The 22051-nt window shown below is 49.0% G+C and overlaps 1 protein-coding gene across 1 annotated transcript in view; it reads left to right on the forward strand.

Moving 5' to 3' along the window:
- POLRMT (RNA polymerase mitochondrial) overlaps nucleotides 1-22051 on the forward strand; it is a 113684-nt gene that overhangs the window by 62490 nt on the left and 29143 nt on the right. Inside the window, exons 12-13 of the mRNA XM_085638282.1 lie at nucleotides 16908-17030; nucleotides 18278-18457. Of these exons, the coding sequence (XP_085494408.1) occupies nucleotides 16908-17030; nucleotides 18278-18457 (303 nt within the window). The remainder of the gene's footprint in view (nucleotides 1-16907; nucleotides 17031-18277; nucleotides 18458-22051) is intronic.

The raw sequence follows: 22051 nt of genomic DNA on the forward strand, positions 1-22051 counted from the left end.
TTCTCTGCAGTGGTGGAACACCACAAACCTTTCCAAAGGGCGGCCGTTCCTGGACCCGGTTCCTCAGGTGATTCTAACAGCGGACGCATCGCTCTCCGGCTGGGGAGCGCACCTCCTACACCTCACAATGCAAGGTCTATGGACGCCACAGCAAAAATTGCTCCACATCAACCATCTGGAACTCTTGGCGATCTTTCTAGCCCTAAAATCTTTCCAAAAACAGATTTCAGGCAAAGCAGTCCTCATTCGCACAGACAACATGACTGCAATGTATTCTATCCAAAAACAGGGGGGGGGACACTCTCCCCAGCTCTCCCGCTTAGCCCAGAGCATATGGAGATGGGCAATTCCCCAAAACATCTTTCTCCTGGCACAACACGTTCCAGGCGTACAAAACACCATGGCAGATCTGCTCAGCAGACAAACGCAACAACTACACGAATGGGAACTGCATCCGCAAGTTCTTCAGCCATTCTTCCAACAGTGGGGGCATCCTCAGATAGACCTCTTCGCCACCCACGAAAACAAAAAATGCCCAAGCTTCGCCGCCAGATACCCACACCCATTGTCCAAGGGCAATGCGATATGGATGAACTGGTCAGGCAGATTTGCATACGCCTTTCCACCTCTCCCACTAATTCCATTAGTGGTCAGGAAGCTACAACAGCACTCCCTCACACTCATTCTGGTAGCTCCGACGTGGGTCAGGCAGCCGTGGTACACCACGCTACTACAACTATCAGTGGTACCACATCAAAAACTGCACCTATCCCCATGCCTCCTAACCCAGAACCATGGAGAAATCAGGCACCCGGACCCAGCTCGGCTCAACCTGGCGATCTGGCTCCTGAAATCCTAGAATTCGGATACCTTAACCTTCCCCCTGATTGCATGAACATCATCATGGAAGCCAGACGTCCTACCACTAGAGCATGTTATGCCGCAAAGTGGAAAAGATTTGTTATTTACTGCCGTAACAATACAATCAACCCTTTAGATGCATCCATACAGCACATCATATGCTATCTGCTCCATCTTCACAGGTGTGTAACCTGGCATATTCATCCATACGCCTACACCTAGCAGCGATCGCTGCTTATCTACAAAACAGACAGCATTTATCTCTCTTCAGAGTGCCCGCTATTAAAGCCTTCATGGAAGGCCTTAAACGAGTAATTCCTCCCAGGGCACCACCTTCCCCTGTATGGAATCTAAATTTAGTTCTTACACGACTAATGGGTCCGCCCTTCGAACCAATGCATAAATGCGAGCTACAGTTTCTCACCTGGAAAACAGCTTTTCTCGTAGCTATCACTTCCCTTAGAAGGGTTGGTGAAATACAAGCGTTCACTATACAGGTACCCTTCATACAAATACATCACAGCAAGGTCATACTTCGCACAAATCCGAAGTTCCTGCCCAAGGTCATTTCCCCCTTCCATCTCAATCAATCGGTGGAATTACCTGTCTTCTTCTCGCAACCTCAATCTGTTGCAGAAAGAGCCTTACACACACTCGATGTAAAAAGGGCCTTGCTATACTACATACAAAGAACGCAACCCTTCAGGAAGACTAAACAATTGTTCGTCTCCTTCTCTCCACCACATAAAGGCAACCCCATTTCTAAATCAGGGATAGCTAGGTGGATTGTAAAATGCATACAGATTTGCTACCAAAAGGCTAAAAGAACATTATCTGTTCCGCCTAAAGCCCATTCTACAAGAAAGTTAGGGGCTTCTATGGCCTTTCTAGGGAATATACCCTTAGATGACATCTGCAAAGCAGCCACATGGTCTACACCGCACACCTTCACAAAACATTACTGTGTAGATGTGCATTCCAAGCAGCAAGCTAGAGTGGACCAGGCTGTACTAAAGACACTATTTCAAACCACTGCAACGGATACCGGTGGTCGCCGCTAGGGTTGGGTACTGCTATATAATCTATGCTAAGTGTACAATCTGCAGCTCATATGCCTCGAACGGAATATGCTACTTACCAGTATGCATCTGTTCTTGGCATGTAGAGCTGCAGAGTTGTACACGCCCACCCGCCTCCCCGGCTACCTGTATCCGTTCCAGTACATCTTATTTAGATACTACACACATGGGTTTCTCACTGTGATTACCAAGCTCCATCATTTCCCTGTTGGCGAAAAACAATCTGAGGATGGAGCCGAAGCCCATGCGCAGTACGGACCGAAGGAGGAGTCACCAAACTCGTGACTTCCAAAGACTGTCCAAGAAGAAAAACAAACTGCAAACATCCGGGCCCAACACCAGATGGCGATCTATGCTAAGTGTACAACTCTGCAGCTCTACATGCCAAGAACAGATGCATACTGGTAAGTAGCATATTCCTTTTGATTGCTCCGGGGTCCCCGCACATGGGCGGGGATTATTCATAGATTATGACTATAACAGAGATACCCCTACTACAGAACTGGAGTTACAGGTAAGAAACTACTCCTTCTGTGTCCTCTTTTGTGTCTTCGTACTCCTGTGTGTGCGCATCTTTTCTCTCAGTGCATTGTGTGTTCCTGTGCATATTGTTGTCTCTGCACCTTCGGTCTGCTGGAGCACTATATCTTTGTTATATCTCTCCCTGTCGACTTCAGAGTTCTCCATGGCTTTGCTGACTCTCTTTTCCACTTCTGTTATGTCCCTTTGTGGTGAGGTCCTTCTGTCTAGCTCTGCTCCTTCTGTCTATTTATTTATACTCATTCTGTCTTTAGGTGCCTGGTGCTTCTCCTTGTCCCTTCTGTGTTCTGCCTGCTTCCTTGTGTCTTCTCTTCATTTTCATGGCCGCTCTCTTTTGTTGGGAACTTTTTGTCCCGATGTGCGATTTTCAACGACTATGTGCCCCTTCCTAGTCTCTATGACTATTTTCTGTTTTGAGTGTCATCTTTTCTGATTCTTTTTTCTCTTTCTGTACCCCGTCTGTCTGTACCCCTGTTGTCTCTTTGAACTCCTCTTTATCTCTCTGTTCCCCCTTGTCTCTTTCTGACTTTTGCTTCTCTGGATCCCTTTCTTCTTTCTCACTTTGGGCATGTGTTTCTCTGTGCCTCTTGCATCTCTGTGTGTCCTTTCCGGTCTCACTGTACCTCTCCTGTCTCTGTGTACGCCCTTCAGTTTCTCTGTGTTTTGTCTTTTGGTACCCCCTCCTGCCTCTATTTGTGCCTTGCCTCTTTCTGTCCCTCTTTTCTCTCAATGATCCTTCTGCTTTCCATTCCCCTTTACCTTTGCGTCACTTATGTCTCCCAGTTTCCATCTTATTATCCGATCCCCTTGCCACTCCCTTTCACATTTCCCTCCTCCTCTTCCTCTAAATCCATCATCGTCCCTCTAGTCTCTGTAAGTGTAGAGCGAGCAGACAGGGTGCAGCAGCCATAGGTTCCTTGCTCTTCTCCGAAAACTGCTGTATAGGTGGAAGCAGCGAATGGACCCCCCACCCTCCCTGCAGAGCATTGGAGGGTCACTGAGTGGACAGTCTGTAGAGGACTATACTGCAGCTGGCCCCCAATCAGAACCCATGCGTTGTCTTGCATCACTACGTTAATTGATGATATTCAATACATCATTTTGAGTACGTAAACATTAGCAATCTAGCCCATTTCTGCAGTGAAAAGCGACAGCTCTCTTCAGACAGAATATGTACCATGCACACTGGTTGTCTACAAGTGGTTCCCTCCCACAATAATAAACTGTGTAACTTGTAAAAGCATAGCAGTTATCAGCAGTCCAGCAATGCAATTACATCAGCTCGATCCAGAAAGAAACATGTCTGGCGGCTTTCTGATCTCATTTTACCTCCTGCTAGACAAAGCCTCAGGTGCTAAAAGAGGAAAACAAATGGCCCGGCTGGCTGTGTTAATGATCACTTTATGTGCAAACAAAGCAACGCCACATATTCATAAGACGAGACGTGAAGGAGAGCAAGCAGCTGAACTCGTGAAACCAACGTTAGCGCTTGTAGTCATCAAAGTACCTAAAATGTTATAATAACTACCCGATTGCAAACAGATGACACACTACCCCATGCGCCCTACAATCCCGTCCATAGCAATCATTTGCAATGCAACAGGTCTTGCATTGACACGAGTTTGAGCTATTGGCATTGCACATAACAATGCCTTTTATTTTTGTTTTCTTTTTAAAAACAAATAAAAGGCATTGTAATTTACAATGCCAATAGCTTAAACCCGTGTCACTGCGAGACCTATTGCATTGCAAATGCTTTTATTTGTGAGGGGGGGGGGGGCGTTTTCCTTCTCCATTCCCCGATTTATGTCTGTGCCGAACAATATCTTCTCTAAATCAGAAAAATGTCCTTACTGAACACGCTTTGATTATTAAAAAATGATTGATTTTTGTGAAACGAAGCTCATAATGTTTTATTGACTGTGCCTTCCATACTTTGACGATTTATTGGAGGGACCTGTTTCTTATTAAGCAGCCGCACCTGCTTTTTAAGTGTAATTTGCTTTCACTGCCAAGCATTCTTGAAATTTTGCTGCCAGACACAGGCCCTTCTAATTGCCAACTTTGTCCTTTCCGTTCACTGTTCCTAATTCAGTAAATAAATGCTCTCCTTATCCATCCCTTTATAGCTAATTCTCGATATCCAAATTTGTACTCTCCCACTTAAAACATGTATTGGCATGATCCGGGACGTAACCTTATTCCCTGAAGGCTGCAGTATTCCTTCTGTCCACCCCTTCAGTCGCAGGCCTTCAATACCCTTTTCATGGCAAAACAATTGTTGCTCTTGAGCCAACTGGACAGCACTCCTGACCCCTTATTTTATTATCTAACATCTGCAACCCCCACGGCTGTGGTAACGCCCAATAGTAAATTGCATGCCTTATTAAAGATTACACCTCCCTCTGACTGTACCTAAGCACTATGCGACTTTGCCGCCTTCCTTGTAAGGCTAATGATGCAGGTCGAGTAAGGAATTGGTAGTGGCCAAGCAGGTACGATGCGTCTTTCCCGCCCTCCTGGCAGAACTATTGAGGCAGTGCTTTAAAAAGGTTGGTAGTTGCCCAGTAGGTTCTCCGGTCTGTGATTCACTGGCTGCCCTCTGATTGTTACCTTAACCACCTCCCGTTTTCCTTTCCTCCGAATCCTAGAGCAGCCCACGCCTAACGAAGCTCAAAAGCCTGGAGCAGCCTAGCCATAGACAGATTCTGCATGCTAACGTAGTCTCCCCAGAGGCAGGTTCAGAAATCTGAAGCAGCCCACCCTAGAGAGAGTCTGCACCCTTGGGCAACCTACTGTACCTGCCAGATAAGATCTGACACCATTGGCAGCGCAAGAATGGACTTAGCCGTCATGGGCCATTGAGAACAAAGTGTCAAGAGGGCAAGTGACTGGCAATTACCAACCTATAAATATATCCAAAGAACCTTAAGAAACAGATGACCTCTTCAGAATCGTGACAGGGGATTCTTATGAGGTCACACCTGTCAAAGCCTGGGCAGCCATGCAGCATACCGAGCCTTTCAGCGTCCCAGAGTGGCGTAGCTTGGGTTATTTTAGTATGCCACACCAACTTCTTGTGTGCCAAAGTTTGACAGTGTGTTTCATTGGTCCTGTAAGGCAGTGGTGTTTGAGGTCAGTATATAGTGCCCGTGCCCCCCCCCCCCCCCCCCCCCCCACGATCTCCAGTGCTTTGCAGTTGCTATAGGGGGGCCAGGAGGTTATGGGTGTGGAAGAGATCAGGGTCTGTGGTTATGTATTTACCGAGGTATTTGAAACCCTCTGTCACCACTGCCGCCTCACGTTCTAGTGGTACGATCGGGGCCGGAACCCGCAATATATATACACCGTGGATTTGGACCAGTTTATCGTGTAGCCGGAGTAATTACCGAAGTTAGTGATGATACTGAGAATTCTGTGGATGGAGGAGCGCGATGCTGCAACATCTAATAACACATCATCATATAGGGATATTTTGTCTTTCCAGCCATCGATCCAATGTTGCCCCCCGAATCAATGGGTCTTCCTTGACCCAGGTCACCAGAGTTTCAATGATTAAGGCAAACATTAAGGCCGACGGGCAGCCCTGTCTTGTTCCCTGTCTGAGAGTGAGTGGATGCGAAGCTCGTCCATTCACTTCCACTTGCGCCAATGAGTCTGCATAAAGCAGACAAAGCCACGCCAGAGATTTGGGACCAAATCTCAGTCGTTGCAGTACGGCAAATAGATATGGCCATTCCACAGTGTCAAAGGCCATGTAGGCGTCAAGAGACAGCACTGCTGCGTCTTCGCGTATCCTGTCTACCCTATCAAGTACTCAGTGAAGCCAGCGCAAGTGGAGCGCTGTTTTTTGCCCCAGCTTAAAGCCGGACTTGTCTGGATGTATCAGTTTGGAAATAATTTGGATTAGCCAGAACGCCAGTAGTTAAGCAAGGATTTTGTCCTCCTCGTTAAGCAGTGAGATGGGGCGGTAGGAGGTGCATTTCTCTGCCGGCTTGCCTGCCTTGTGGATCACTGCTCACTTTACCCTTCTGTCTGCTCTCTAGGTGCGTTTTAAGGAGGTAGGGTGCAAAGCGGGAGACGGTTAGCTTATAGAACTCTTATCAGAAGGCCGTTTGGCCCTTTTGCCTTTCCCGATTGGATACTACGGATTGCATTAGCCACCACCTCCTCCATAGGATTGCTCTCCAACAGTATCAAGTCTTCAGGTGAGAGATTGGGAGGAGGAGGTCAGCCAATGTCATGTCCTCTCAACGTCTCTCCTGTCTCTGTGCGAATTGTGGCGACCCAATGGCTTGCTCGTTTGTGTCTGTCAAGCCAGGCCAACAACGTCCCTGTTTTGTCTTCTAACTCATACATTTTATGTTGCGCTGCTGAATATCTGGCCTTTGCCACATCTGTTGCTAGGTCTCGTTATTCCTGTCTCTTAAGGTTTAAGGCGTGCCTAGTGGTCTCAGTATTGTCTCCCGTTAGTTTTGTTTCCAGGTCCACTGTGTCACTTTCCAGCGCTTCTATCGCTGCCCTTTTGGCCCTTTTCTGAGAGTGAGAGCGCCTATCCCTTAATCACTGTTTTGAAGGCTTCAAATCTGTGGAGATTCAACTGATGATTCATTTTCTTTCAAATAGAATTCCGTGGCTTGCACCAGTCGTGCTTGATATGCGGGATTTGTAAGTACCAGGAATTTAGTGAGATGGTATTCCGGGTGTACGGTGTACCTATTGCATAGCTTGCCCATATTGGGGAGTGATCGGAGATTCCTCGTGCCAGATGTTGTACCTCTCTGAAGTTGAAAGCTCGGTCAGCCAATGTGAGGGTAAAATGTATTCGTGAATGACTGTTGTGCGCTCCTGAGTAAGATGTGTATTGTTGCGTCAATGGAATGTGAGTGCGACGTACGTTGGTGAGCCTCAAGGCAGTCAGGAAGTCTGGCAAGCGAGAGTGGAGCTGCGGCGGGCACCTGGGTGGGCAGCAATCCACCGCATCACACAATGTCATATTGAAATCTCCTCCTATTAGGAGCTCTCCATCCGGTAGGTCTAGCAGCAATTTTCCTCAGTTCTGGTAATGCGACGTTATGAAATGCTGGCGGTACGTAGGCCAATAATATATTTACTGTCTTTCCTTCCCTTGGTATTGCAGCATATCTGCCCTCCATGTCAGCCGAGGTCTGTCTCAATGTAAAAAGGAAATTTTTCCTCAAAAGTATTCCCATGCCTCCTGATCCCGAGGTGAAGCCTGTGTGTGTTGCTGATTTGTATCCCCATCTGTCAAGGCCTTTACAGGAATTGCCTACTAAGTGTGTTTCCTGTAGTAGGACCACATCTGGTGAGTGTCAGTTGATGTACTGTAGTACTATTCCTTGTTTTATTTTGGCCCCTAGGGCCGTTTACCTTCCATGAGAGCAATCTCCGTGCAGGAGTGATCATGGCGTCAGTCATGTTCTGGTGGTGTGGCACGTCCCTCCCCCCATGGTGTTCAGTGTGTCAACAGTAGGCATCTAGCCTTTAAATTTAGTCTGCTGCTTGGCCATGGCGCTCTGTATAGTGTATAGATCTGGCTGCTGTGGTATCCAGTAGGGAAGTTGAAGACCGAGCGGAAGCCGTCTCCTCCCATCTCCCTCACTCCACTTTGAAATAACTAAATAACTCTTCCTTTGAACTAGGAAATGGCCCCTCTCTGCAAGACGCACTTTGAACTATCTGCCTCCCCAACTCTGCAGAGCGCCTGTCCCCCCCCACCCAACCTAAACTTGGAGAACTATGGCTCAGCTTTCCTGCCCCCGCCCATCCCATACTCAAATAATGTCATAAGTGGTACTAAGTTTATAAGAGACAGCAGTCCCTTTTAGGGTGCAGGTCGTACACAGTCCTGCACCCTCGGTGAAGCCGGGGCCTGGTGATCTGCTCCAATGGTTGACCATCAAGCCATAATAAAGCTCCATCTGGAGCTGCCCACCTTCTTCTCGGTCACCAGTTGGGATGCCTGCTCATAGATCCCTGATCTATCTAAGAGGTCAGTTGTTTTTCCATCAAGTCACCCTCAACATGATTATCTCCTCCTGCGCTTAATTCCGTGTGTTTCGGTGGTTTCCTTGCTCGCATCTTTTTGCATTCGGGTAGAGCCTCCTACTCACTGCCATCCATCCAGCCACTCCCATGCTTGCTTCTTCAGGGTTTGTAAAGAACCAGGCCTTTCCTTCTGCTTCTACCCGCAGTTTTGCTGGTAAAAGCATGGCATATTTCACTTCCTTCTCTTGCAGTGCCCTTTTAACTTCCAGAAAACTTCTTCTCTGTCTCTGAACTTTGATCGTGAAGTCTGGAAAGAAAGTGATTGTACTGTTCTCATATGCCACCTGTAGGCCGTCTATAGTATTACATTCTGTTCACGAAATTGAAGATGATAGCCAGGATTGGTCTTGGGGGAACCTCTGGCTTCAGTCTGCCACTTAATACTCGAAGCGCTCTTTTTACAGAGAAGTATCTGGAGAGGCCACGAGGTTGTTGGTGCTTCAGACCAGTTCCTCTACAAAGAGATCAACTGCTGCTCCCTCTGCATGCTCGAGTACGCCAATAATCCTGACATTGTTGCGTGTAGACCTGCCTTCATATTCATCAAGTTTGGCTTCGGGAATCTTGCTCGTAGTTTGGAGTTCACTGACTTGTTTTTTGAGGAGGTCTGTGTTAGTCTGCAGATTTGCCGTTCTTTCCTTCACCTCTTTGACTCTTGTGTCTATATATTCAGAAGGTTAGCTCTGATGAGCGAGACCTCTGTTGTTAATCAGTTATTTTGTGTTTCCAGGGAGGTGCCTACTCCATTGATGGCTGCCATAATATCGTGAAGTGTGAGGTCCTCCTTCTCAGGTGTTGGCTGTGTGAGAGATTACAGTGGGTCTTGAGAGCTCTCCGCTGCCTCCTGGCTTTTTTGCCATGAAAACGTATCTAGTTTTGCAGCGTGAATCTTTCTGGATTCACTATGCTGTGCATTATTCCGCGATCTTGTGGTTGGGTCCGGATTCGTAGTCTTTTCTTTGTTTTTGTTTTTTTGTTTTTTTGTAGCCCAGGTGGGCGTCGACGTCCACCATTTGGTGCACCTCCCGTGACGTCGTCGTGCTTCCTGCGGAAGTCCCACCTTTGGGGCGCCATCTTCAGATTCTTTTTTCCGCCGTTGGGTCTGGATCGTCATCGGGAAGCTCCAGAAATTCACTCGGAGGAAGAAGGAAGAAAAGCGAGTTTCATCGATAGAATCAAGAGAAGACATCAGGAATAGAACAGATTTCATCAGGAGCGCGAAGAAAGAGGACCAGCGAGCTTTTTTCTTCGACAGCCTTGGAGAATGCACGCTCAGAGACCCTGAGCGAAATGGACAAGACGCCATTCAAGTTCTGCCCAAACTGCCACCACAAGTTCGCGCAGAAAGACCAGCATCCGGTCTGCAACCTCTGCCTACCGGTGGATCACCAGAGTATCGACTGCAACGCCTGCTCAGCCTTCGCGCCGAAGACACTCAGGGTGAGAGAGAGGCAGAGAAGAGCCAACGCCAACATGGATGGCAAAGGGAAACCCCCGACACTCTACGAGCTGGGCCTCGACACGGACGACGAGGACAACGTCGCCGAGACAGCCGAAAACTTCACGGTCGTAGAGACCGACAAGAAAAAAGAAGACGAGGTAAGAGAATCGTCGAGCGCAAATCAAAAAACACCTCGAAAACACGAGGGTGACTCGAGAAAAACTGAGTCAAGGTCCACGAAGGGAGCCCCGGCGCCGAAAACTTCGACGTCCAAAGGGGGAACTTCGGACAAAAGGCCCAGCGGATCCTTACAAAAGGACTCCCTGGTGCAGAAAGACGCCGAAAGGCAAGGGTCGTCGAAATCATCCCATGAAACGGGCCGATCGACGCAGAAAGAACGTTCGACGTCGACGCAAGTTTCATCGAAAAGACCCGCGGTCGACGCCGAAAGCATCTCCGAAATGGAGAAAAAGAAGAGGCGGCTCGAGGCCGAAATGGAGAACATCCTTCAAAGGAAGAAGGAGTTCGACGCCAGGATGAAGGAATTCAAGATTCCAACGGTTTCATCGGCGGACGTCGTCGAGGTCGAAGACGAGTTCGACGCCGAAGGGCTGGCAAGGGATCTCGAAGAAGAAGAGGAGCCCTATTATGAGGGAGAAGCCGAGGAAGAAGACCAACAGTCGTTCTACGAATCGGCGGCATCTACCAGCAACGACGTCGAATGGCACGATCTCGACACCGAAAACCCGGAGGAGCCCGTGGACACGTACCCCTCGAGGCCTTCGCCACCCGACGACATCGGGGTGTACAATATGGTGGTGAAGAGCGCAGCAATGGCCTTCGGCGTCAAATTCGACGAAGAGAGGCCGAAAGCCGATTTTCTCGTCGAAACACTGCTCCCCATCCAGACTAGGAGTCAGTTCCTCCCCATGCTACAAAGCGTGATGAACCAGGGGAGAGAAGCCTTCAAGGAGCCTGCCACCTGCCGGTCGATCACGCCCAGGACAGAGAAGAAATATAAGCACTCCTCCCTGGACCCACCTTACATCAAGGGTAGCGTCACCGCAGACTCCATCATAGCCTCCACGGCCAGGAGAAGGGCCAACGTTCCAGCAACTTCGGGCCCACCTCCGGATAAAGAGAGCAGGAGGATCGACCTCACAGGCAGAAAGGTCGAGAGGAACGCCGCAATGCACTGGCGCATGGCGAATTCGAATGCACTCCTCAATAGACACCAATACCAACACTGGGATGAGATGGGGGAGCTAGTAAAGCACCTCCCCGAAGAATACCGCCAGAGAGCCTCTCACCTGGTAGATGAAGGCAAGAACATCGCCAACTCCTGTATAAAGACGGCGTTGGATGGGGCAGAGACTTCAGCAAGACTCATGGCCATAGGGGTCACAGAGAGGCGGCATGCATGGCTAAGAATCTCGGGATTCAAACCGGAAGTGCAGAACAACATCCTTGGCACCCCCTTCAACGGAGAGACACTGTTCGGAGCAACGGTGGACGAAAAGCTCACCCAGCTCAAGAAGGAAAACGAGACAGCGAGGTCCATGGGGGCCCTACAGCTGAGGGGAATGAGACGAGGAAATCCCTCGAGGAGACCCTACGGTAGGGGTGGAAGCCAACAGGGGACGTCGCACCAGGCGTTCCAACAAGGTCAGCAGGGCGAAGGTCACGGACAAAGTCAGCAGAAGCAAAGCTGGCAATATCAACCTCGGGGCCAGTCCTTTCGCGGGAGAGGGAACGGACGTGGCCAAAGGAGGAGAGGGGGCGATCAGCCCTCCTCGAAGTGACTCAGCACGCAAGAAGACGCCTACCCTCGTCAGGTCCCCAAGGGTGAGGCGCAAAAAAGGGTCATCAGGGGGAAGAGAAGATTCAAGAGCCTACGAGCATACGACACCAGTAGGCGGAAGGCTGAGGTTCTACCTTCAGGAGTGGTGGCGTATAACCACAGACAAGTGGATACGGAACATCGTGCAGTACGGATACTGCGTAGACTTGGAGAAAAGACCTCCAAACAGGAAGCCGAAGGGAAGACAGAGATCGGCCCAAGAACTGGCAATACTCAGAGAAGAAACGCGGAAACTCCTACAAAAGGGAGCCATAGAGACAGTGCCGTTCAGGGAACGCAACAAAGGGGTCTACTCAAACTACTTCGTGGTTCCGAAGGTAGACGGGGACCTCAGACCCATACTGGACCTCCGTTACCTAAACAAGTTCGTCAGAACGCAAAGGTTCAAAATGACTTCACTGCAGGAGGTACTGCCACAGATAAGAGAAGGGGACTTCATGGTCACCGTGGACCTCAAGGATGCCTACCTTCACATCCCAATAAACAGAAGGCATAAGGGCCTTCTAAGATTCAACATCGAACAGGAACACTACCAGTTCACAACCCTGGCCTTCGGATTAAAATCAGCGCCGAGGGTCTTTACAAAATGCCTGTCGGCGGTAGCGGCACACCTACGAAAGCAGGGAATACACGTATACCCCTACTTGGACGACTGGCTGGTCAAGGCAAACTCACGCGAGAAGTGCGAGAGGCACGCAAAACGCGTAACAGACAGCCTCACAAATCTGGGATTTTCCATCCACTGGGGAAAATCATCGCTGGAACCGGAACAGGTAAAGATTTTCCTGGGGGCAAAGATCAACTCCCTCAACAGTACAGTAGTGCCCAGCGACAGGAGGACAGATGCTCTACTGAAGGAGACGCAGCTCTACCAGAAGGGGCGAGCTCTGACAGTGAGGGCGGTGAGCAAGATGATGGGGATGATGGCGTCCTGTATCCAGCTGGTGCCGAATGTTCGCCTGCACATGAGACCATTCCAGGAATGGCTGCAACAGCAATGGTCACAAGCAAACGGAAGTTGGGAGGATCTAGTGGTTGTTACGCACGCAGTGCAGGAGGAGATAACTTGGTGGAACAGAGACAACATAACAACGGGGAGAAGCCTGACACCACCAAGCCCAACAGTGACCATTACCACGGACGCATCGCAGAAGGGATGGGGAGCGCACATGGACAACCTCAGAGTGAGGGGTCTATGGGCTCCAGCAGACGCGGTCCGCCACATCAACTACCTCGAGTTGAAAACGATACTGCTAGCCCTGAAGGCATTCCAGAGACACCTGTTCGGCCAGAGGGTGTTGGTACAGACAGACAACACCACGGCGATGTTCTACATCAACAAACAAGGGGGGACACAGTCGTTTCCACTCTCATCCCTAGCTCAGGAGATTTGGAGATGGGCCATACCTCTCAAGATAGATCTACTGGCAATTCACCTACCAGGGAAGGACAATGTGGAGGCAGACTGGCTGAGCAGGCAGACCTCAGCATCGCACGAGTGGGAGCTCAATGGCCAGGAAACGGAGAAAATCTTCCGGAGGTGGGGGACTCCCACAATAGACCTATTTGCAACACGCCACAATGCAAAATGCCAAAGCTTCGCGTCCAGGCAACCAGATCAGCAATCCAAGGGAAATGCCCTATGGATAAGCTGGTGGAGGACATTTGCCTACGCCTTTCCACCGATACCCCTGTTGCACAGAGTGCTCGACAAGTGCAGAACCAGCAACATGACTCTGATCCTGGTGGCTCCACAGTGGGCGAGGCAGACATGGTTCTCACAGATTCAAGAAATGGCGCAAGGCAATCCGTACAGGTTCGAGAGGAGAAAAGACCTGCTCTCAATGCAAAACGGGGAGGTCCTGCACCCAGAGCCAGAGACCCTCAACCTAGCAGCATGGCTCCTGAAGACCTAGAGTTCGCACACCTAAGGTTACCTCAGAGCACTATGCGAGTGCTACGGGAGGCAAGGAAACCTACTACAAGAAAGTGCTACAGCGCAAAGTGGAAGAGATTCACGGTGTGGTGCAGGAAAAAGGGCCTGCAAAACAGAATGACAAGAGACTCAACTGTGCTGAGGTACCTCACACACCTTCTAAGGAGTAACCTCTGCTCGAGCTCCCTAAGGGTACACCTAGCAGCGATCGTTGCCTACACCAGAGGTGAGAAGGGTGGAAGTTTCTTCACCTCGCAGGTGGTGAAGAGATTCATGGAGGGAGCCAAAAGAATGGCACCCCCGAAAAGGTTGCCGCCGCCGGCATGGAATTTAAACGTGGTTCTGACGGAGCTCATGAAGGCGCCGTTTGAACCCATTCACAGGGCCACTCTACAAATGTTGACGATGAAAACTGCCTTTCTAGTGGCCATAACCTCACTACGCAGGGTGAGCGAGCTTCAAGCACTAACGCTACAGGAGCCCTACATTCAAATTCACAAAGACAGGGTAGTCCTGAGGACGGACCCACACTTCATGCCCAAGGTAGTGTCGGCGTTCCACATGAATCAGAGTATCCAGATACCGAGTTTCTTCCAAAACCCGACTACAAACGCAGAAAAGGCCCTGCACACCCTCGATGCCAGAAGAGCGGTGATGCACTACATTGAGAGAACCAAGGAACTCAGGAAGTCGAAACAGCTGTTTGTGTCCTTTGCTACTAGCTTCATGGGTAGACCAGTGACCAAGGGCACCATCGCTAGGTGGATTGCCCTCACTATTCAATTCTGTCACAAACAGGCTGGACAGGAGCTAGCGGAGGGGCCGCAGGCTCACTCCACAAGGAAGAAGGGGGCCACAGTTGCCTTCCTGGCAAACACGCCCATCCAAGACATTTGTCTCGCAGCAACTTGGGCATCTGTGCACACGTTCACAAAGCACTACTGCGTGGACATTCAAATGAATAAGGAAGCACAGGTCGGACAGAAGGTGCTACAACACATTTTCAACGACCAGCGATCATCTTCCACCCAGCCACCACAAAAATAGGAAAACCGCTACAAAGTCTATGCACAGCATAGTGAATCCAGAAAGATTCACGCTGCAAAACGAAAAGTTTCTTACCTGTCGGTGTAGTTTTGCAGCTTGAAGATCTTTCTGGATTCACTAGCGAACCCACCCACCTCCGCCAGGAAGATGAGGCTGGAGGAAGAGGGGGTGAAATGGATAGGATCAAAGAAGTGGAAACGTACAGAAATATGGACGAAAGGATTAATCAATCGCCTAGGGTTAAAAAAAAAAAAAAAAAAACAGGGAAAAAAGAACCCGAAGATGGCGCCCCAAAGGTGGGACTTCCGCAGGAAGCACGACGACGTCACGGGAGGTGCACCAAATGGTGGACGTCGACGCCCACCTGGGCTACAAAAAAAAAAAAAAAAAAAACAAAGAAAAGACTACGAATCCGGACCCAACCACAAGATCGCGGAATAATGCACAGCATAGTGAATCCAGAAAGATCTTCAAGCTGCAAAACTACACCGACAGGTAAGAAACTTTTCGTTTGGTTTGGTGGTAGTTGTCTGCACAGGGGGGGCTCAGGCAGACTAATCAGGGTTGGCAACTCACCGGGTATTCGCCGCCGCCTGTCTGTGGGCACTCTGATGCTCCACGCGTCCCGTCGGTGTTCTCCCAGTGATTTCTGCTCTCTTCCGAACACCTCCACCTTTGCTGGGCCTCGAACGGGTGGTTTTCACCCCAACTATGAGCCCACTAGGTCTCTGTCCCTAGTTCTTGTGGGTAGGCAGATCAGCCGCTGTGATATGTCTACTTGCTGCCCGTTTAGCAGATTGGGCTCTCAACAGGTGTGGCCACCCTGATCTATTCTCTGGTTATGGGGTCTTTTGTTGTTGTTTTTTTTTTTTTTGCGGCGTTATATTTGTCTCCCCCACCGTCTGTCGTGGTGCCTGCATCTGTGTTGTCTCGGCCTCTTTGCGGATATCGGCAGGGTTCGCTGCGCGGCTCCCCTCCCGCCGCTGCAGGAGTTATCTCTACCGAAGGCCGTTATTTCTTTATTGGTGCGTTAAGTGGTATTCTTCTGAGCTAGGCCAGGCTCTGGCATTCAGGCTAATGTTCGTTAGTCGTCTCAGTCAGCCACCAGAGCGTTGCTGGTATACTTTCGGGGACCTGCGCGCTGCTACCAGCAATGGCATTGCCAGCCTTTGGTACCGCTTTAGTTGCGCCCCTCCTTTTTTCACCGGGTCCTCCGCTCCCAGGCTGCCTGGCTCCCGCCGGCTGTCTAGGCTTGTCTCCCCCTCCCTTTGCCTGCCCGGCCGACAGCCTCTGGACTTGTTGCGCCGTTACTGGCGCACTGGTGGTGGTTATGGTTGCACTTCTTCCCACGGGTCTCCACTGCTACGCTCTGCCGTGTCTCCCTCAACCTCCGGTCACAACTGCTGCCTCTTCCAGGGAGAGATTGGGCTCCCCGCTTACACGATATTGCTAGGCTGCTCTCAAGCTCCTCTGCGTGGCGGTCTGAGAAGCACAATCTGCGGGGCTCAGTCTAGTCCAGCTCCCAGCTGTACCAGTCAAGAAGGCCTCACCTTTCCTCTCGCTCTGTCGGTCCAGCAGGCCGCCATAACAACGCTGGATGTTACAGGTTAGTCTCCAGCACTGCCTGTCGCATTTGTGGTACCTCGGGCTTGGATGTTGTAGCGGATGATAAGGGATTTTGGGGGTTGGCTGCAGGAGCCTCTCTAGTGAGTGGCCATCTTTCTCGGCGGCCAGCCATGATCCCTAACACTCACATCTTTACTTAATGTATCTCCCAGCTAACCCATGTCTTTCCTAGTGAGTCTGAACAACCTCACATCTTTACTTAATGTATCTCCCAGCTAACCCATTCCTTCCCTATATGACTCTGAACACGCTCACATCTTTGCTTAATGTATCTCCCATCTAACCCATGTCTCTCCTAGTGACTGACCACGCTCACATCTTTGCTTAATGTAACTCCCAGCTAACCCATGTCTCTCCTAATAGGGGTACGAGGAAAAGGTTTTTACCCTGCAGGAGCATTACAGCGCATCTTGAATCTCTTCTCACATTTTTTTTTAAACTTCATAGGATGGCTCATGCAATGGGCTGCAGCATTATGCTGCCCTCGGACGAGACGTCGCTGGTGCCACCTCTGTCAACTTGATGCCCTGTGACACCCCTCAGGATGTGTACAGTGGGGTGTCCCAGCAGGTGAGCTCATACCTAGATCTGTATTCCAGACTGAATTTAAATCCCTGCTCTGCTGTTGAATTTGATTAAAATATTGTAACATTAAAATGTTGTGAGATTGTAACAAAGTTGTGATTTGTGTTGCTTGTCATTAAGGTATTGTGGCAGATCTGCCCCTGCGTGGCATTATACGGTTTCAGCAGATGTGCGTTATTTGTCATTAAACTACTGTGGCGTATCGACCAATATATGCCATTATGATAGATATGGAAACCCCTTTGAGTAGTTGCTTCACTGAGGGCCACGAATCATGTACACCATAATATATGTTTGTGTCCTGCTCCGCAGCAAGGGGGCAGTTCATGGTTTGGGCTAAGAGATGTCCAAGAAATTCACTTTTCTTCATCAAGGTTTAGTCATTACAAGATTCATATATTTGTTCTTTATTTTTGATGTTTAATTGTATTGCTCTGATTGCAACCTCAAGGTTGCTTCAGCGGCCTATCATGATTGCAAATCCCCTTTCTCCCTTAATCCTTAAGTGGCGTAACTATCAAAGCATTACGACAGAAATTGGTATGTCGTTCTACCTGGTATCCCCTGCCCGACCAATGCTCTGCATTTATAGTGTTACTTACACTAATCAGGGCTTGCACTCGACCTAGTGTCTACTGTTCATTATCAAGACCAAGGTTGTTTGACCTTTGTCTAGATTCAGCTGCAACACATTGGTTTGTGACATCTACCTTAACGTCTGCCAGGTCTGCCCTGCCCATGTCTATATCTGGTCTTGTGCTACTGTACAGTTTCAGGACCTCTACCTGACACTGGTCGAGTATCTACATCTGTTGATCCTCCCCGATTTGACCTAGTGTTGCTTGTTCTGACCTGTGCCTTTGTCCCCTGACCTGACTTTGACCTAGCAACACAGCCCTGTCATCGTGTTCACCTCCTCTTAGTGTCACCCACTTGATTTCAACTTGATGTTTCCAGTGGTTACCTCCTCCTTCTGTTCCCAATATGATAACTGCCGGATCTCTTATAGATGTTCATGGCCCTAACCTGAGGCTGTTCTTGCTTGACCTGACGCTGCCTGCTGGGATCTGTGCTTGGTGTCCCCTGCCCTAACTTCATTTGTGTATGCCCTAGCCTCTTTCCTAGAGTCCATGCACCTCTTGCTAGCCCTAGTTTCACAGCTTCTTTCTGTTGCCAGTTTGACCTCTGCTTGTAACCTTTGCCCTAACCTTACCTATGCTTTTGCACACCAGGTAGAGGAGTTCCGTAAACGTGATGCTGAACGGGGCCTGAAGATTGCACAGGTGTTGGAAGGGTACATCAGCCGGAAGGTGGTGAAGCAGACGGTGATGACAATAGTGTACGGTGTCACGCGGTATGGAGGCCGACTGCAAATTGAGAAGCGGCTCCGTGAAATCGACAGCTTTCCTCAGGTATAATTGGAGCTCCTCTCACATTACAGGGTTGAGTATGCCTTTCCGAGATTTAAGAATCCCCCTAAGCAGTGTTGTTAATGTGCTGTCTCCATGAGAAGCAACAGTACTCGCCTGTGGTACTCTGTTGCATCTTCATGTTGGGTTGGGGGCGAAGCAGTGGTGTCGCTGCACAGCCGTACTCTTGGGCTTCTTGTGCTCATAGGAAAAGAAAGGATGCAGCCCGGCCGCCTCGTCAGTGACTCTGTCACTTGTGGGAGAGGTGAAAATCTCAGGCCTGGTCAGTGGTCAGCCACTCCCAGGAGTGATGCCCCTCTGTGGCCTGGTCAATGGGCCTGTCTGTTAATTCTGAAAGTGGTGCAGATCTTTGGCCTTGTCACTGGGTCTGTTGCGGTGCATCTTGCCTGGCAGGAGTAGACCTCTGTGGCCTGCTTCTCCTATGAAGTTAGAGGTAAAAAGGACGATTACATATTGTTATCCAGAGCCAAAAGGGCTGTAATTTAAACATTGATCCTAATTATGTACATTTAATGCGATCATGTATGTATGAACTTTAATTATTTATTAAGATCCTTTCCTTTTATTTACCCCATACACTAGTTTTGAATATTTATAAATTCATCTTCCCAAAAAATATTCTCTGTCTTGTGTAATGAAAACAATTTAGGTCTACTGAAAAAAAGTTAAAAAATTTCATATTTCACTAGTAAATCATCTGCTCACATTTGATCGTACACAACCTCAAGAGCAGACAATTACGTACAACAACAATTCTGTAGGGTTTTCTGGTGTTGGCAAGTGCATACAATTGAGCAGTCTTATTTGTCTCCTTCTGGCATAAACTGCTTTACAACCGCTTGTTCTCTTTGATAATGTTTACAGGGGTATGTTAAGATCTCCGCTGCAAAGTGGCTGGAGGTTGTCGTAGTGCATGTTAACTAGTTCTCTGACTAGACCTCTTCCCCTAGCTCAGCCTTCCTAGATCATGACTCCATCATGTGTTGTGTGTCCCAAATTTCAGCATTGATCGAGTCTGGATAACCATTTCTCAAATCACGTCATGTGACGATTGACAGCTTTAGGGACCAGTGTAGCTTATGCCACTGGCTTCTTTGACCAGTCACAATATTTTTGGTTTTATTAAAACCTCTTCCTTATTTTTCAATATAAAATGTGTTTGATTTCTCAGAGGCTGTTGATTCTCCTCTAGGTATTTTATTTCCTTTGGGGATATCCATTAGTGGAATCCTTTTGACATCTATTGGATTTCTTGATCCACATCCCTGTTCTCTACTATGTTAATGCTTTGTTGCCCTTTAAATATGTGTTTGTAAGAAGTGACTAAAAGGGGACACAACGAGGTACACAAGAACTTCCTGTGGGTTCTATAGATTTTCTGCATTTTTGGGAGTACGTGAAACACTAGACCCGCAATGCTGCATCCCTTAGGACTGCCAGGTTCCCATTTGGGGCTTCCTGCATTGTGGACTTTACTGTTCTCCTTTTATTTTTGGATTGCTCATGAGGTTTTTTTTAACAATCATATGCGCCCTGATAGGTGATATACCAGCTTGTCTGATGATTTACTCTCTGTCGCTTCCCTCACTTGCTGTATCATATTTGTCTTTTTCATGTACTCGGCCCACCCTTCAGCATTCTCTCAAAGTTGAGCATAACTAGATTCTTGATGAATAAAAGCTCCTCACATCAGGCGGAGTGGGGTAAGGCATCTTAAAAAACAATCCCCCAGGTGTATTTGCCACAATCATTTAGATAGTTCCTTTGAATGAATCTGGGGCTTGTGTAGACACAGCCCATCACTTTAAAGGCGCGTGATGGTCAGTCAGACGAGGGATGTCCTCACTCACCTTCTGTCTCCTGTACATTTGTTGTGTCCTCCTGCCCCATGATATTTGCTGGATGTTGTAGAGTCGCCGCTGTTGGGAATGCTCTTGGCCCGTGGGATTAGGTTATTGTAGGGTCATTTAGACCTGTAAGAGATTCATGAGCGAAGAGCATCTGGCATGGACACTGGTGCCTTTTCCGGTGCAGAATTTGTCTTTAGCTTTCCAGCTGGGTGTTCATCAAGTGATTGTTTTGATTGGGTTGCAAGAAAGGATCGCCCACACATTTATCACTCTTGAAAGACTTGGTGATATTAATACAATAATAAATTGTACCTGTTTGGGATTAGAAGTAAATGATTGAGATGGGTCTTCACTCATCTCTCTTCCTGTTGAGTCCTGGTGAGGGTGTAGTCACCAGCCTGCAGAACGCAGTCCAGCTCCTGCGATGGAAACAAATGGTATTGAGGCTGGAGATAATGTCCCTATGATTTGTCACCTCCTCTGTGGTTTATAGTCTTGTATCTTGCTTTGTGTTTTTTTCATTTAAGCTGAGGGGTGTTCCGAAGGGTTGTCTCTACTCCCTTCTGCATTGTGATATGGGGGGATTCTTTCCTGTGCTGTGACGAGGTTTGACTTCCTTTGGGGCAAGTCTTCATCTTCCCTTCCCTCTTGGCTCTTAACCCTTTTTTAGATCTCGCCTGGCGAAAGCAGCGCAAGCGCTGCTCTCGCTATTGCGAGTATCTTTTGGAATCAATTCTGCCGAGGGCTTTCATGCATGCATCGACAAACATGGCTGCTCTTGCCATTTGTCCATAGCAAACAGCGTGCACGTGTCCATAGGTTCTGTGGACAGTCCTACGCCATTTTGTTGCCATAGCAACGAAAATGCCGCTTCATGTGTGCTTTTAATTAGCGCGGGCTTCGCACGATCGCTTTCACGGCCGCTTGTTTTTTTTACAATCGCTATCGCTTTCACTTATCTTTTACCCTGTCATATTCACCCAACAACTGACCAGGCGGACGGTGCTGTGTTTTGTGCGATGTAATGTGTTTGTTACTGTTGTGTTCTGTGTGATGTCCTGTGTGTTGTGGCTCGTATTCTCCCAACAGCTGACCGGGGGAATGATGCTGTTGTGTTGTGTGACATCCTGTATTTTACTCTTTTATTCTGTGTGATGTCCTGTGCCGTGTACGTTGTGACAGCTGCCCTTGCGAAGCATGCTGTTTCTGTGTGATGCTCTGTTTTTTAATGTTACATTCTGCACATTCCCGTTGGCCGTGTTCCCATTCCCTTTGTTTGCTTGTTTGAAGGTGTTGTGCGAACCCTCCCAATCAACACAATTACCCTGACCCGCCATCCACGGACACCAGCAGCGGGTCGGAGCCAGAACAGCCATCACCTCTTGGGCAAAGACCACCCACCCATCATCACGCCCACCCTCCGCTGCCCGACGACGGGGGGGAGGGGTGGCGCGCAATCCTCTGTGTGTGCCGGTGCCTGGTCCGCAGGCACCTGGTCCGAACCCTGGTTGCAGCCGCACCCCCACCCTGGAGCTGCATGTCACCCCTGCCCAACTGTCCCAACCCCTCCCGCCAGGCCCCGCCACCCTTGACTGCGACCATCCAATGTGCCTCCACCCACGCCAACAACCTTCAGCCCCCCCCCCCCCATCTCTCACCGCCACAACTCCTGTTTTTACCTTGAGATGCGCGAGTACTTTTACCGAGGCCAAATCATATACTACAC

Source organism: Triturus cristatus, chromosome 12 (assembly GCF_964204655.1).
Source record: "Triturus cristatus chromosome 12, aTriCri1.1, whole genome shotgun sequence".
Classification (NCBI taxonomy): domain Eukaryota; kingdom Metazoa; phylum Chordata; class Amphibia; order Caudata; family Salamandridae; genus Triturus; species Triturus cristatus.